Source organism: Borostomias antarcticus, assembly GCF_949987555.1.
Source record: "Borostomias antarcticus genome assembly, chromosome: 6".
NCBI lineage: Eukaryota > Metazoa > Chordata > Actinopteri > Stomiiformes > Stomiidae > Borostomias > Borostomias antarcticus.
Window position 1 is genome coordinate 31,441,750 of NC_140239.1, and position 15,000 is coordinate 31,456,749.

At 48.0% G+C, this 15,000-nt stretch overlaps 1 protein-coding gene across 3 annotated transcripts in view; it reads left to right on the forward strand.

Annotated features, from left to right (window-relative positions):
- pum2 (pumilio RNA-binding family member 2) overlaps positions 1 to 14,662 on the forward strand; it is a 22,080-nt gene extending 7,418 nt beyond the window's left edge. Inside the window, exons 9-23 of one of the 3 annotated variants that reach the window (XM_084440204.1) lie at positions 1 to 45; positions 429 to 574; positions 800 to 920; positions 2,306 to 2,446; positions 3,206 to 3,499; positions 4,664 to 4,891; positions 6,217 to 6,484; positions 7,519 to 7,648; positions 8,098 to 8,232; positions 8,443 to 8,580; positions 9,779 to 9,904; positions 10,196 to 10,267; positions 11,323 to 11,444; positions 11,832 to 12,024; positions 12,199 to 14,662. The exon at positions 1 to 45 is cut by the window's left edge and continues 63 nt beyond it. In XM_084440204.1, coding sequence (XP_084296330.1) covers positions 1 to 45; positions 429 to 574; positions 800 to 920; positions 2,306 to 2,446; positions 3,206 to 3,499; positions 4,664 to 4,891; positions 6,217 to 6,484; positions 7,519 to 7,648; positions 8,098 to 8,232; positions 8,443 to 8,580; positions 9,779 to 9,904; positions 10,196 to 10,267; positions 11,323 to 11,444; positions 11,832 to 12,024; positions 12,199 to 12,330 — 2,291 coding nt within the window. In that variant the 3' untranslated portion in view covers positions 12,331 to 14,662. The remainder of the gene's footprint in view (positions 46 to 428; positions 575 to 799; positions 921 to 2,305; positions 2,447 to 3,205; positions 3,500 to 4,663; positions 4,892 to 6,216; positions 6,485 to 7,518; positions 7,649 to 8,097; positions 8,233 to 8,442; positions 8,581 to 9,778; positions 9,905 to 10,195; positions 10,268 to 11,322; positions 11,445 to 11,831; positions 12,025 to 12,198) is intronic. The other 2 variants (XM_084440205.1, XM_084440206.1) reach the window with 2 other exon arrangements.
- Positions 14,663 to 15,000: the final 338 nt, after the last annotated feature.

A 15,000-nucleotide genomic window follows, 5' to 3' on the forward strand; every position in this document is an offset into this window, starting at 1 on the left:
ACCCCTACACGGCCGCTGGGCTAGCAGCAGCTGCTACGCTGGCAGGTTAGCGCTCCACACACACGCACGCGCACACACCGCACGTGCACACACACACACACACATCACACGTGCACACACACCGCATGTGCACACAAACACATACGCTCGCACGCGCACACACACACACACACACACACACAATTACAACTTCAGTCACACAGCACTCAACACGTGCACACACTCACAATTACAACCTCAGTCACACAATGAACTCGTTCTTTCATTTACAGCGTCTCACACACCCTCAACTCCTCCTCCGTACCACACACCAGCAGCAACACTTGGATTTGAATGCCTGCAACAGTGAATGTTAATGTTCAGTTACTTTGCATTTCCATGTCTTGCGATCCCTCTGTATGTGACAAGGATTTGTATTTCCCTTCAAGGGCCTTCAGTGGTCCCCCCGCAGTACTATGGTGTTCCGTGGGGCGTGTACCCAGCCAACCTGTTCCAGCAACAGGCCGCAGCAGCTGCCAATCACTCCGCCAACCAGCAAGCGTCCAATCAGGGACCAGGCCCCGGGCAACAACAGGTAAGGCACTTCCTGTAGTGTTTTTCAGAGCTGGTTTAACTTGGCGTCATCAAGTTGGCTCACGCTACAGAAACAGGAGATGGGCCCCAGCCCTGTGGGCCGGTCGGGGTTACTTGTCACACAAGGAGTACGCACTTCCTTATATTGGGTTTACGGAAAATCTTACCGGTTCACCGGTGTTGAGGTGTGCCTACCTGAGGTGGTTTTCCATGTTCGTCCCTCCAGGTGATGCGCGCCGGGGCCAACCAGCGCCCGCTCACCCCGGGGCAGGGCCAGCAGAGCCAGCAGGAGTCCCTCGCAGCGGCCGCCGCCGCCAACCCCGCCCTGGCCTACGCCGGCATGTCAGGTCGGTGGAACACGCCAAACTTTTAAAGGACCATACCGGTCTGAATATGATTTTGATCTCCTTGAACTAGTCACCCAGCGTTTATCACATTTACCGCTTTCAATTTTCCCGAAGCAAAGCTCACGTTAAAATATGTTTGCTTTTTCGCATCTTACTTACATTTCGAAAAGTCGAACGTTATGGCTTTAAAACGTATTTTTAAAGTGTTCCCTTGTTGCACTGACAAATTCACCCCGGTTAGTTTCAAATAATTTTCAGTAGTTTTTATTTCAAATTAATATTATTTTCGTTTGAATCTGTTGAACTCCTGCGCTGTATTCTCTTATCCACCTACGCTAGGTTTAAGGTTATAGTTGTTGTGTATATAAATGTATGTTGTCTTAAATATGTGTTGCTAGTGAACTGGATTGAACTAAATGTTTGTCCACACCCACCTCCCCCCTTTACCAACAAGGACCATAATGGAAATAAGCAGTAGCTTTTTTATGTTATCCTTGACAAATAAAAAAAACACAAAAATAAACACTTTACCTCTGAAATTCTTAGTGTTTAATAAAATCAATCAATCAAGATTCTCTACCCAACATTCCTAGCAACGGCTGCCATGGAAACAGGAAGACGACAGACGGCGTAGGCTGTGCAAAGAGGGTTACAACTAAAATAATAACTACTGAACATGTATTTGAAACTAGCCGGTGCGAGTTTCAGTGCAACGAGGGAACAATTAAAAAATAGGTTTTGAAGCCATCAGTTAAGTTTAAGGCAATCCCTAAATGGTCAAAACACAAAATCTCAGTTCATAAAACTCAGAATAGTATCCTCTGATGGTTGGAACAGCTTGCGTACACAACAAACAAACAACAACGGACAAACGGGTATCACAAGCAGACTAACAGCCTACCAATACGATCAGATAGAAATCTGTTAATCAATCATTATTGCTGTCCTATATAGTTTGATGGCCGGCTGTCAGTCTCTTTCTCATAATCCCCAAACTAACGTGATCTAACCCACCCTTTCAAGCTGCCTAGTTTGCAGCCTGTGCCTGTGTGTGAAATGCGCTATACGAATAAAGTTTGTTTTGATTTGACCTTTCTCCCTAGCTGTATCTCGGGTCCGTTTCTGTCTCTAAAGCGCTGTGGCCGTGTCACACTGGCCCTTTTTTTTTTCATCCTTCCATCTCTCCTATAACTAATTGCTATTTTAATTATATTTTGTTATGTTATTGTTATTACTATTGTACTGTTTTATATTATTATTACTTAGTAGTCTTAGGATGTGTGCATTGGAGGACAAGGCAAATTAAGAATGTCATTGTGTGTCTAACCATGCACATGACAATACACTTGTTGAATCCTGAATAACCTGTGCGTTTGTGGCCCCAGGTTACCAGGTGCTGGCCCCTGCAGCGTACTACGACCAGAACGGGGCCCTGGTGATGGGTCCTGGGGCCCGTACCAGCCTGGGAGGGCCGGTCCGCCTGGTCCAGACCCCCCTCCTCATCAACCCTGCCGCTGCCCAGGCTGGTGAGTCCAGCGCCTGATCCGGCCCGGTGATACGGCCCGGTGATACGGCCCGGTGATCCGGCCCGGTGATGCGGCCCGGTGGGCTGCGGAAGGCCCTTTTCGCTCTGCGCTCCTTCTGGGGTTTTTTCTCCCCTCAACAATGACTTTCAACAACGTCTAATGCGGATGAGTCACATGCAAACTAGTTCCCAACCATGGCCTTTTGAAAAGCACCAAAAACAGAACTCGAGGTTAGAATTATAGCAAAGTTATGTGTAGAAATTCAAATTTTATGATGTAAATAATACCATCAGTCAATTCATGATGATTCAAATTCTAAATCCAAAATAGTTGTAGCATTATGGTTTTCACCAGTCAATTACAATAATAATATACTGTAGGCTTATCTAGCTAAACTATAGTATCTTACTTTAGTCATTAGCAGTACACTTTTATTCAAGGCGACTTGCATCTTGCTTAACTTTGCACTACACACTTGAACCCTGTCCCCCCTGCCTCTTCACACCACACTGACTGGGTTTGTTCTGCCTCTCTCTGTCCCTCATCTCTCTATCGCCCTCTCTCTCCCTCTCTCTCCGCCTGCCTCCCTCTATCGCTCTCTCTCTCCTTTTCCCTCTCTCTCTCCCTCCCTCTCTCGCTCTCTCTCTCTCTCGCCCCCTCTCTCTCCCCCTCCCACCCTCTTGCTCTCTCCCCCTCCCTCTCTTGCTCTCTCTCTCCCCCCCCCCCCCCCCTCTCTCTCTCTCTCTCTCTCTCCCTCAGCGGCGGCGGCGGCGTCAGCGTCAGGCTCTGGCAGCAGCATGTCGGGCCCCCCGGCCAACGGGATGTACCGCTCCATGGCCCAGCAGCCCCAGCAGCAGCAGCCTCCCCCCCAGAGCGCCGGCCTGGCCTCCACCTCCTTCTACGGCTCCGGTTCGGTGCCCGTCAGCTCCCAGAGCAGCTCCCTGTTCTCCCACAACTCCGCCCCGCCGCCGAGCTCCTCCCTGGGCTTCAGCGGCGCCGGCGGCTCCCTGGGCGTGGGCCTGGGCTCCGCGCTCGGAGGTTTCGGATCCTCAGGTACCGGGAGGGGGGGGGGGGGCGTGGCGTGGCGGTGGCCTTTTAGGGGGGGGCGTGGCGTTGTCCTTTTAGGGGGGGGCGTGGCGGTGGCCTTTTAGGGGCGGCGTGGCGGTGTGCTTTTAGGGGCAACTGTGGCTCAGGAGGTAGAGCGGGGGCGTCCGATGATCGTAGGGTCGGCGGTTTGAATCCCACCTCCTCTTGTCCATATCAATCAATCAAAGCTTTATTTTTTAGAGAGAGGCACTAGGGAGAGGGAAGGCAGAACAGGCACATAGCACATAGAGCCATTCAAACCACACAGATATTTAAAACAGGCAACCTGGAGCAAGCTCCTGGAATATATTTGTCTAATGGCTAAGAACATTTATAGAGCAATAAATTACATTAAATTAAATTTTCAGAGCAAGAAAGGCTAAGAGCATATGTCGAAGTGTCCTTGGGCGAGACACAACTCCAAAGTGCTCCCAGTGAGCAGGCTAGCTCCTTGCATGGCAGCTGCCGCCATTTGTGTGTGAATGTGTGTGTGAATGTGTGTGTGAATGGGTGTGTGAATGGGTGTGTGAATGGGTGTGTGAATGGGTGAGTGAGAGGGTGAGTGAATGGGTGAGTGAGAGGCCTTCTTTGTGAAGCGCTTTGGATAAAAAAGCGCTATATAAGTGCCGTCCATTTACCACCATTTTAACATCTCCAAGGTTGGAGCGCTTCTAGAGTCCCATATTAAATATATTATCTCTCTCTCTCTGTCTCTCTCTCTGTCTCTCTCTCTGTCTCTCTCTCTGTCTCTCTCTCTCTCTCTCTCTCTCTGTCTCTCTCTGTCTCTGTCTCTCTCTGTCTCTGTCTCTGTCTCTCTCTCTCTCTGTCTCTCTCTCTCTCTCTGTCTCTCTCTCTCTGTCTCTCTCTCTGTCTCTCTCTCTGTCTCTCTCTCTGTCTCTCTCTCTGTCTCTCTCTCTCTGTCTCTCTCTCGCTCTCTCTCTCGCTCTCTCTCTCGCTCTCTCTCTCGCTCTCTCTCTCTCCGTCTCTCTCGCTCTCTCTCTGTCTCTGTCTCTCTTTCTCTCGCTCTCTCTCGCTCTCTCGATCTCTCGCTCTCTCGATCTCTCGCTCTCTCTCTCTCTCGCTCTCTCTCTGTCTCTCTCTCTCTCCCTCCCCCCCGTCTCCCTCCTGCAGTGTCCAGCTCCACCAGTAGCAGCGTGTCTCGCCGGGACTCCCTGTTGGCCAGCTCTGACCTGTACAAGCGCGGCGGCAGCAGCCTGACCCCCATTGGCCAGCCCTTCTACAACAGCCTGGGCTACTCCTCCTCGCCCAGTCCCATTGGCTTAACACCAGGCCACTCCCCTCTCACCCCCCCACCCTCCCTGCCCTCCTCCCATGGCTCCTCCTCCAGCCTCCACCTGGGTAAGACGCTTCCTGACATCTCAGGATTTTTGGGCCGATTTATCCCCGATTCACCCCTCCCGACAATCGGAGGAGAAATCTGGTCTGGAACGTTGGTCGGTACCGATGTTCGGCCCAGATGATCTTGTAATGTGAGGGGTTTACAGATCCAATCTCAAACCTCCCGATCGGCTCGCAGACCCATCGGGGCGGCCCCGATAATATCAAACATGTTTGATATTAGATTATTACGTCACTACTTTACAAGCGAGACGGCGAGACCAGTGGTTCGTTGCTCCCTCGGGCACGATAACATCCTGTAGTGTGAGATGAGCAGTTATTTTCAAATATTGCTGTGTGCATGTTTGAGATTCACCAGAAGAACATCTGTTAAGATTCTCCTTATATGCGTGATGCAACCCAATATCAAAATCGGTTAGGATTTTACATATCCTGTAGTGTGAGCCCGGCATAAGCCGTGCTCTGTGGGAGCTGTGCCTTCCACTGTTACATGAGTCAAGATCTATCAAACTCTCCTGATCTGCAGTGTTTCCAATCGCATTAAGTTCTTGTCACGATGCCCGCTGGTGGTATGATCAAATCTACACGGCCATTGCTGTCCATGCGGGCTCGGGGGCAAGCTTAGTGAGATCGTAGCAGTACTGCGATATTGATCTCTAAAACATGTAAAAACATTTCCCTAGCCGAGATGCAAATCATTGAAGCGCAGTTTATGTAAACTACGCTGAAATGTCATGGCTCTGATGTTTCAAACTTGAGGCGCGTTCCCCTGTGTTGCCAGTGTTCCAGTTTTGCTCAGCCAATCACAGCGTCCGCACACAACAACCCATCTGCACCAAGGTTATTATAGTCATGAAAATTAACAAAAAAATGAAAACTAGGTTTGAAAAAACATGTTAGGTAACTGAAATAAAAATAAAAACTAGGCTTAACAAAAAATAAAAACATTACTAAGACTATTGTGTGTTAACAAAATAAACTAAATTATAGAGAAAATGTCCTTAGTCTTTTTCATTTCATACGTAAGCCTATTGTAGTATTTTAGGTAGATATGAAATCTATCCTCCATTTTTTCTTTAGCTGTGCCGCTGAGCAGGAGTAACCTGACGTGCGCCAGATGGTTTGTTTCACACAGAGTGAAATCAGGATGCTCTCACGAGGCTAGAGCAGAAGAAAAACAACTAAAACTAATTCTGAAACTAATAAAAACAAAAAATTTGAAAACGAAAACTTTAAACGATATAAAAATAAAAACTAATAAAAAAAAAAAGCCAAACTCTCATAACCTTGGTCCTTACATATGAATCCCTCTCTCTCCGTCGCAGGCGGCCTGACCAACGGGAGCGGGCGCTACATCTCGGCCGCCCCCGGCGCCGAGGCCAAGTACCGCAGCGCGGGCGGCACCTCCAGCCTGTTCAGCTCGTCCAGTCAGCTCTTCCCCCCGGCGCGGCCGCGCTACAGCCGCTCTGACGTCATGCCCTCCGGACGCAGCCGCCTGCTGGAGGACTTCCGCAACAACCGCTTCCCCAACCTGCAGCTCCGGGACCTGCCGGGGCACATGGTGGAGTTCAGCCAGGACCAGCACGGATCCAGGTACACACACACACACACACACACACACACACACACACACACACACACACACACACACAGACCTGCCGGGGCACATGGTGGAGTTCAGCCAGGACCAGCACGGATCCAGGTACACACACACACACACACACACACACACACACAGAGACCTGCCGGGGCACATGGTGGAGTTCAGCCAGGACCAGCACGGATCCAGGTACACACACACACACACACACACACACACACACACACACACAGACCTGCCGGGGCACATGGTGGAGTTCAGCCAGGACCAGCACGGATCCAGGTACACACACACACACACACACACACACACACAGACCTGCCGGGGCACATGGTGGAGTTCAGCCAGGACCAGCACGGATCCAGGTACACACACACACACACACACACACACACACAGACCTGCCGGGGCACATGGTGGAGTTCAGCCAGGACCAGCACGGATCCAGGTACACACACACACACACACACACACACACACACACACACACACACATACACACACACACACATACACACACACACACACACACACACACACAGAGACCTGCCGGGGCACATGGTGGAGTTCAGCCAGGACCAGCACGGATCCAGGTACACACACACACACACACACACACACACACACACACACACACAGACCTGCCGGGGCACATGGTGGAGTTCAGCCAGGACCAGCACGGATCCAGGTGTGGGGAGAAAACACACACGCACTCTCGCGCGCACACACACTCTTACTCGCACATTCTCTTTTACTTACACACACACACACTTGCACATTCTCTTTTACTTACACACACACACACACACCCTCTTACTTACACATTCTCTTTTACTTGCAGACACACACACACACCAGTTCACTCACTCACTCACTCACTCACTCACTCACACACACACACACTCATTAACTCCTGCTTACTCTCAAAACATTGCACACATTACCATTCCATCAAGTTGTTTTTTATTCTCAGAACAGTCTGGTTTTCTGTATTTGAGCGCTGCTGTCGTCCTCCCCCCTCCCCCAGGTTCATCCAGCAGAAGCTGGAGAGGGCCACGCCCGCAGAGAGGCAGATGGTGTTTGGGGAGATCCTGCAGGCGGCCTATCAGCTGATGACCGACGTGTTCGGGAACTATGTGATCCAGAAGTTCTTTGAGGTTGGCACCTGTCACAGCATGAGCGCTTTGTGATGGTACAGGGTCTTCAAAGACGCCATCTTACCCACTGCCCTGGTATTATGCATTCCAATGTAGACAAGTAGCCTCGCAGCTTCTCCACTCCGTGGTTAGGATCGCAGTGAGCTGTAATTCGGGGGGCTTAAGTTTCAGTTTATTCAGATTTTTTTTTTTTTTACAGAGACAATGCACACCAACAATTTTAGGAACTTTTTAGTAAATGAGCCCTCATAGTGAATGTGCCAGTGTTAGCCGAGTAGCTAGTTTACCGCTACTGCGGTCCCTGGGCAAGATGTTAAGTGCCGGATAAAAACGGTAAGAAAGACATTTTAAAAAGCATATTAGTAAAAAGATGACGTAAACAACACAGTGAAAAGACATTTCATGCACGTTTCGAGCGTACTAAGTGAGCCATGTGTTTTCCGGTGCAGTTCGGGAGCGTGGACCAGAAGCTGGCGCTTGCGACCCGTATCCGAGGTCACGTGCTGCCTCTGGCCCTGCAGATGTACGGCTGCCGGGTCATCCAGAAGGCCCTGGAGTCCATTTCCTCTGACCAGCAGGTAATTGTAAGTGGGATTTCACTTCACTTCTCTTCTCATCGGCTTGTCAGCCACCGCGTCCCGTCTCTGGCTTTTCAGAGGGACGGGCGAGTTCTGTCCTTCGTCCTGTCGTTTGACAACCTTCAAACGTCCTCAAGTCGAAAAAAAACAAACACGTGTGTTGGGTCGCTATTAACATGGAAGTGTTGGTTTCCCCCCCCCCCCTCCCCTCCCCAGAGTGACATCGTTCGTGAGCTGGACGGTCACGTGCTGAAGTGTGTGAAGGACCAGAACGGGAACCACGTCGTCCAGAAGTGCATCGAGTGTGTCCAGCCTCAGGCCCTGCAGTTCATCATCGACGCCTTCCAGGGACAGGTGAGTAACCATACACTTTATTATACTTATCTACACTTTATTATACTTATCTACACTTTATTATACTTATCTACACATTATTCCAGGGCCATGTGAGTCCACAACACAACATCATTAAAACTCAGTGAGAACTTTTTTATAGTTAAATATTCACCTTTACTTGCTATTAGTTTGTGAATTGGCCTTAGCAAGACCCCAAAAATCGTTTTTGTGACATGAGACTGCATGAGACCCTGTGAATTTATTATTTTAGTATTTCGGTGTACTGGCTAGCACACTGGCGGGAAATCTTGTAGTGGCAACGGAAGTGACACTTTTTGCGTGTCAATATCAGGAAGACAACAAACACTTTGCCCCACAAATTTATCTACATAATATACATAAACACACATAAAAGAAAGAAGACCGTTATTCACCTGCATTAAAGCCACCCTTCCAGAAAGTCCATTGAAGTAGCTACAATCTTCCAGTCTGTTCCACGCACGTTTATCATTTTTTCCCATTATTACAGCGACTGAGTGAGGGATTGTGGGAAGTGTGGTTCTTAAAACCCAGTGCCGATTTTATCACGACCAGGGGGGCCACCAAAGTGCCGAGATATCTCATGTAGCTTTAACAATACATTTTCTTATACTTATCTACACATTATTTATTTATCTATTGCTTGATAGGAAAGTTGGTAGCCGGACGAACATAAAAGCCGTCCTATCAGCTCCAGGAGGAGGTTGTGTGGCAGAAAATTGCTTCCCAAATCAACCAGTTGTCCGCAGATTGCATTGAAATTCAGTTTTCAGCCTTTTTTTTTGGTCTTCAGTGAGTTCACTGGGATGCCTCTCAACATGTCGAGCTAATCATTCTGATCGCTGATCGCAAATGCTCAAATATTTGAAAGGATTATCAAATCGTATTTTCGCCCCTGGTCTGGAAATTTGATGTGTTGTCTCCATGCTCCCCCCTCCACCACACACACCCCCCCCCCACACACACACACACACACACCACCACCACCCCACACACACACACACACCACCACCACCCCACACACTAACTCAAACACACACACACACACCACCACCACCCCACACACACACACACCACCACCACCACCCCACACACACACACATCACCACCCCCCCCCCCCCACACACACACACACATCACCACCCCCCCCCCCCACACACACCACCACCCCCCGCAGGTGTTTGTGCTGTCCACCCACCCCTACGGCTGCAGGGTGATCCAGAGGATCCTGGAGCACTGCACCCAGGAGCAGACGCTCCCCATCCTGGAGGAGCTCCACCAGCACTCTGAGCAGCTGGGCCAGGTACGCGCGGCCAGGCGAGCCCCTGGTCCGCCCTCCCGGGCTAGGCCCCAAAAACCCAGAGCATGCCTTGGTGTTTTGATAACTTGTTGAGCTGTTTGTCGTTATTGTGTGTTTGTGCATGTGGCATTGTTGTCGTTGTTTTTTTTTACATTTGAGTAGTTTTGTCGTGTAGCCTAATGTTAAGCCTAAGGTTAATCATGTTTGTGTTGTGGTGCCAGTTATTTCTACCTCTGACCTCATGCTATGATGATTAAAACACCCCCACCCTGCCCCCCCACTTATTCCATCTAGAAGTATCAAGGCGTTTCATTGGAGATGACACCCAAAACATATTATACAGTGTCCAGCGATGCACTGTTCAAGGTCAGCAATGCGCCTCCCTTACGCGAGGATATCCTCCCTGTGTTGCCTTCTCCCCCTCTTTCTCCCCCTCTTTCTCCCTTTCTCTCTGTCTCAACCAAGAGTCTGTTCTAACCGATAGAGCCCTCCCTTCTGACTCTCCCCTCCCCTCGCAGGCCTCCCTCTAACCCACAGAGCACGCCTCCTCCTCCTCCTCCTCCTGCCGTCGCCTCCTCCCCCTCGCTCCTCCTGCTGCTGCTCCTTCATCTGCCTTTTCAATCTGTCCCTTAGAGGATTTCCAGAACCCTTCTCTGCTCACTGGTTGATGATCCCTCTGTCAGGCCGCCTCTTCCTCCTGGCCTGTTTCTCTTTCCTCCTCGGCTTCATCTTCCTCTTCCTCTGATAGCGCTGTCAGTGTGTGAAGTTCTCTCAAAACACACGAGCATCTCGCCACACTTTGAACCCACAGTCCTCTGACGTCATTATCGCAGTCTCCCCACCTCTTCTATAACCTGACCTACACTTCAAGATCAAGTAGCATAACTTTGAAGCAGACTGCTCATAAAAAGCAACAAGACAGGAAATAGTTTGTAGAGAAAATAATGCAATAGTTTCGAACAAAGTAAAAGCTATGACTACACATTATTTTCCATAAGTTCAGAGATATTCAAATAGGGACTTGAGGCTACCTGGTCGGGTGGGTTTCCGTCCTGCTACACAAGCGTCAGGAGCAAGTTTCTTACCCTCAGATCACACCCATAACTGGCCATGGCTCATTCCTGAAAGTGCAACCATTTTTCTAGGTGCTCATCACGATTTAGTCCATCAAACCTGTCTTTTGACTGACCCGTCTGCAGCGATGACATACCGGTATTTATTTAGCGTTGTTGGTAAGATTGTGAGGCAGTTATAGGTTTATCTTTGGCGCAAGGAGCTCTTTCACTCAACATCTATCCACATCACAGGGACCATTAATGGTGGGGAATTTAGTTAATTTCATCCCAGTAGCTTTTGATTTTCTCACTCGATGCTAAATGGAGGCGTAATGATCCCACTGCCTCTTCCGTCGCCCCCTGCAGGATCAGTACGGTAACTACGTGATCCAGCATGTCCTGGAGCACGGCAGACCGGAGGATAAGAGCAAGATTGTGGCTGAGGTCCGCGGGAAAGTCCTTGTCCTGAGTCAGCACAAATTTGCAAGGTAAGCAACTCCTCCTCGTTGTTCTTTCATATGTCAGCTCCTCCCACACCTTCATTGTTAGAGAATTAATTACATGACATTATAGTCATTTAGCTGACGCTTTTATCCAAAGAGACTAACAATAATTGCATTTAACGTAGGAAAAGCCAATGTTCTACTACTCACCAGAACTCACAAGTGCATCTCCTTTCTAAAACAAGTGACTAAGAGCATCATCTAGTGCTGAAGGAAATGTGCAAGAATAGCAATCTAAAATACAAATGGTGCTTAAGAGGGAGGATCGTTGTAGTACTTCTTGAAGAGATGAGTTTTGAGCCTGCGGAGAAAGAATTTGGATGATGTGCTTGGACGTGGTGTTTTAACCGCCTCCTCCTCCCCCCTCATCAGCAACGTGGTGGAGAAGTGTGTGATCCACTCGTCTCGCGCGGAGAGGGCCCTGCTGATCGACGAGGTGTGCTGTCAGAAGGACGGCCCCCACAGCGCCCTGTACACCATGATGAAGGACCAGTACGCCAACTACGTGGTGCAGAGGATGATCGACATGGCCGAGCCCGCCCAGCGCAAGATCATCATGCACAAGGTAGGCACGCGCTCGCACCTCGCTCCGCGGCCGTCTGAAGCCCGTTTCCTGCTCGCCGTGAAGCTGGTGTCCATCCTCTTGTGTCCAGCATGGTGAACGTGTGCCTGTGATGAAGTGAAACAGGATTCACTTCTCTGCTAACCCGCCATCTTTGATCTCCCCCACCGCCCCTAGATTCGGCCTCATATCGCCACCTTACGCAAGTACACCTACGGGAAACACATCCTGGCCAAGCTAGAGAAGTACTACATGAAGAGTGGCTCTGACCTGGGCCCCATAGGCGGACCGACGAACGGCCTTATGTAGGCGACCCCTGACCCCTGGACCGGAGCAGAAGCCCTCCTTCGCCCCCTTCTTTAATCTTATGTATAAGGGGCTCCTGGGCCATCAGGGGTCACCTTCAGCACCCTCTGTTTTGTCCCACTTTTGAGGAATTACCAAAAAATAATAATAATTCAACTTTCACCTAAGAAATGCTGTGATCTCTGGCCCTGCCACTCTGCCACCCCTGGCGTGCTGTTCCTTTGCACGGCCACCAGGGGGCACACAGTCTGCAGGTGTTCTCCTGGGTAAAGCACAAACCCATTGTTTATGATGTAATTGATGTAATTGACTGGTTTTTCATATAATCTTGTACATTTTGTTTTTTACCTTGTAAATTCTCTGTAGAAAAAAAAAAAAGTACACATTTGCTGAAATTTACAATTCTTACAATTACACCAGCAAGTGACTTTATAAGGCCAAAACTGAGTGGTCCTTTTAAAATTTTCCATTCGTTTTTGTACCCAGACTTAGTATATCAGCTGTTCTAATTATAAGCCAGGCATTTGAATATATATACACACACACTGTCCCATGCACAAACAACAATGGTACCCATGCCAAAGCAGCTGAATAATTCATTTTCCTAGCACCAAATAGTTTGGATGGATATTATACTCTTGTGCCAATGAGTTAGTTATCCATAGGTCCTCTGGGCCAGCGAGAGTGCTTTGCTTTGGAGAGCTCGGTGCTTCAGCTTGGGTCGCGTCATCCAGTCGGTGGATCATTGTTGCCTCTGTTCTGTTGCCTCCTTATTTCAAACAGCTTGTAGTGCGCTTGATTTGACTACATTTAGGACAGTTTAGGTACTAAACCAGGCATGTTGACAAACGTGTAGATGTGGCATCCATAGACGGTGATGTTTCCACTGAGCCCACCTATACTGTCTGATTATTTTCGCCGCTCGTTAAATGGGTGCTTGGAGGCCGGAGGCGCCACACATTGAGCTTATTCTGTTTGAGGCAGAGCATGTAGTAGCATTGTATAGAGGGAGTTTAGCCTGGCGTCATTTCTACATGCAATAGGGGTGGCGGGGGTGGGTAGTGGGTAAGCGTTGGCATGTTGTGACAGGTTTTAATACTTGGAATGAATTTTCTTTATCATGTTTTGTGGAACATCTTATGGGTCTTGTAGTTTTGAGATGAACACTGCCCTAGAAACGGTATCTTTATGTACTGAATATCATCTCTTGCATAGAAGTAGTTTAGCGATGTAGCTTATAGCATCTTTATGTACGAGTAAATATTAAAATTGTTGCTTTTGGCGCTTTTGGGGGCTTGGGGTGATGATGGCGCCCCACCACCACCTGCAGTTCAGAGCAGTGGGAAGATTTGTTTTTGTTTTTGTGAAGCGCTCGTCCCAAGTTTGTAAATCTTGAAGGAATAGAATAAAATGGGTGGGATGAGTGGAATGGAAGGGTCCTGGGAATGAGATTACGAGACCTAGAGGAGTTTTTTATTTTTTTTTATTTTTTACGTTTCCTGTTCTTTGGGGTCTGAATATGCTAATTAAGCGGTGGAGGCGGGGCCATCAGAAGCGACACAACTCTGTAATGCTAGTAGTGATGGCTTTTGGATTATTTTTTTTTTGCTTCATATGAATAATTGTAGATTACATGTAGTATATGTGCAGTTAATACGTGTAAGTTTATTAGTTTAATTGAAATGTCTAGTTGTGATGTTTGACAGGCCTTGCTAAATTGGTAGTGATGCTTTTATTCCGTCTGTACAGTTGTACATTTGTAAACGTTGATGCTGTAAATGGGATGTCTTTTACACTTTGGGGGAAAAAAAGCAAAAATGTGCATTTTGATGTGTGTATATTCATCACTCCTTTCCCCGCGAATATAATGTATACAGTTTTATTTGATCAAGCGTTATTTTAAACAAATCTTTTTATGGTTTCACAATCTGACATGATTTGTGTTTTTAATCTGTTATGGGAAAGGTCTGCCTCGATTTGTACTCTGAGCTGTAAGATCGTCTTAATAGTCTTTCTGACTTGTGACAGTTTAAAACCACAACGCTCTGTACTTAAAAGGAGGCTGCTTCCAGTCCTCTGCTACCATGGAAACTTCACAGGATATGACAGAATTATTTTTGTACAGAAGAGTGCTGTATTTTGGAACAGCTACTACCTTGTAAGCAAAAGAAATGTAAGATATTGTCAATTATATAAATATGAACATATGAGTTTTGTCACACTGTCAAAGTCATGTACATTTTCAGGTGGCCTTATGTACATTTCCAGATGTTAGATGAAGAAAAAAAGAACTCATTTTTTGGAAGCAGAATTGTGACTATGTAATGATTAAACCGTTCTTCTAACATTTGATATTTGTGTTCTGAGCTTTATTTCCTCCTTTCCACAACACATTTCCATTATGTTGAAGGTAATTAGGGCCGAGCACTGGCGGTGCGAGGCCCTATTGAAATTGTAAGGATTATTATTTTGTATTATTCTCCTACCTTCTTCTCCCCAAACAAATGCCTTTTTGGTGGCCTAAACATTGATGAAAATGCATGAAACTTTGCAGATACGTCAGTCCTGGTGGAAAATGTGATATTTCATGGGTGACGGAAATTGGTGTGGCAAAACGGCTTAAGAGCGCCCCCTGGAAGATTTAAAATGGCGAGCCCCACCTTTCAGTTTGAT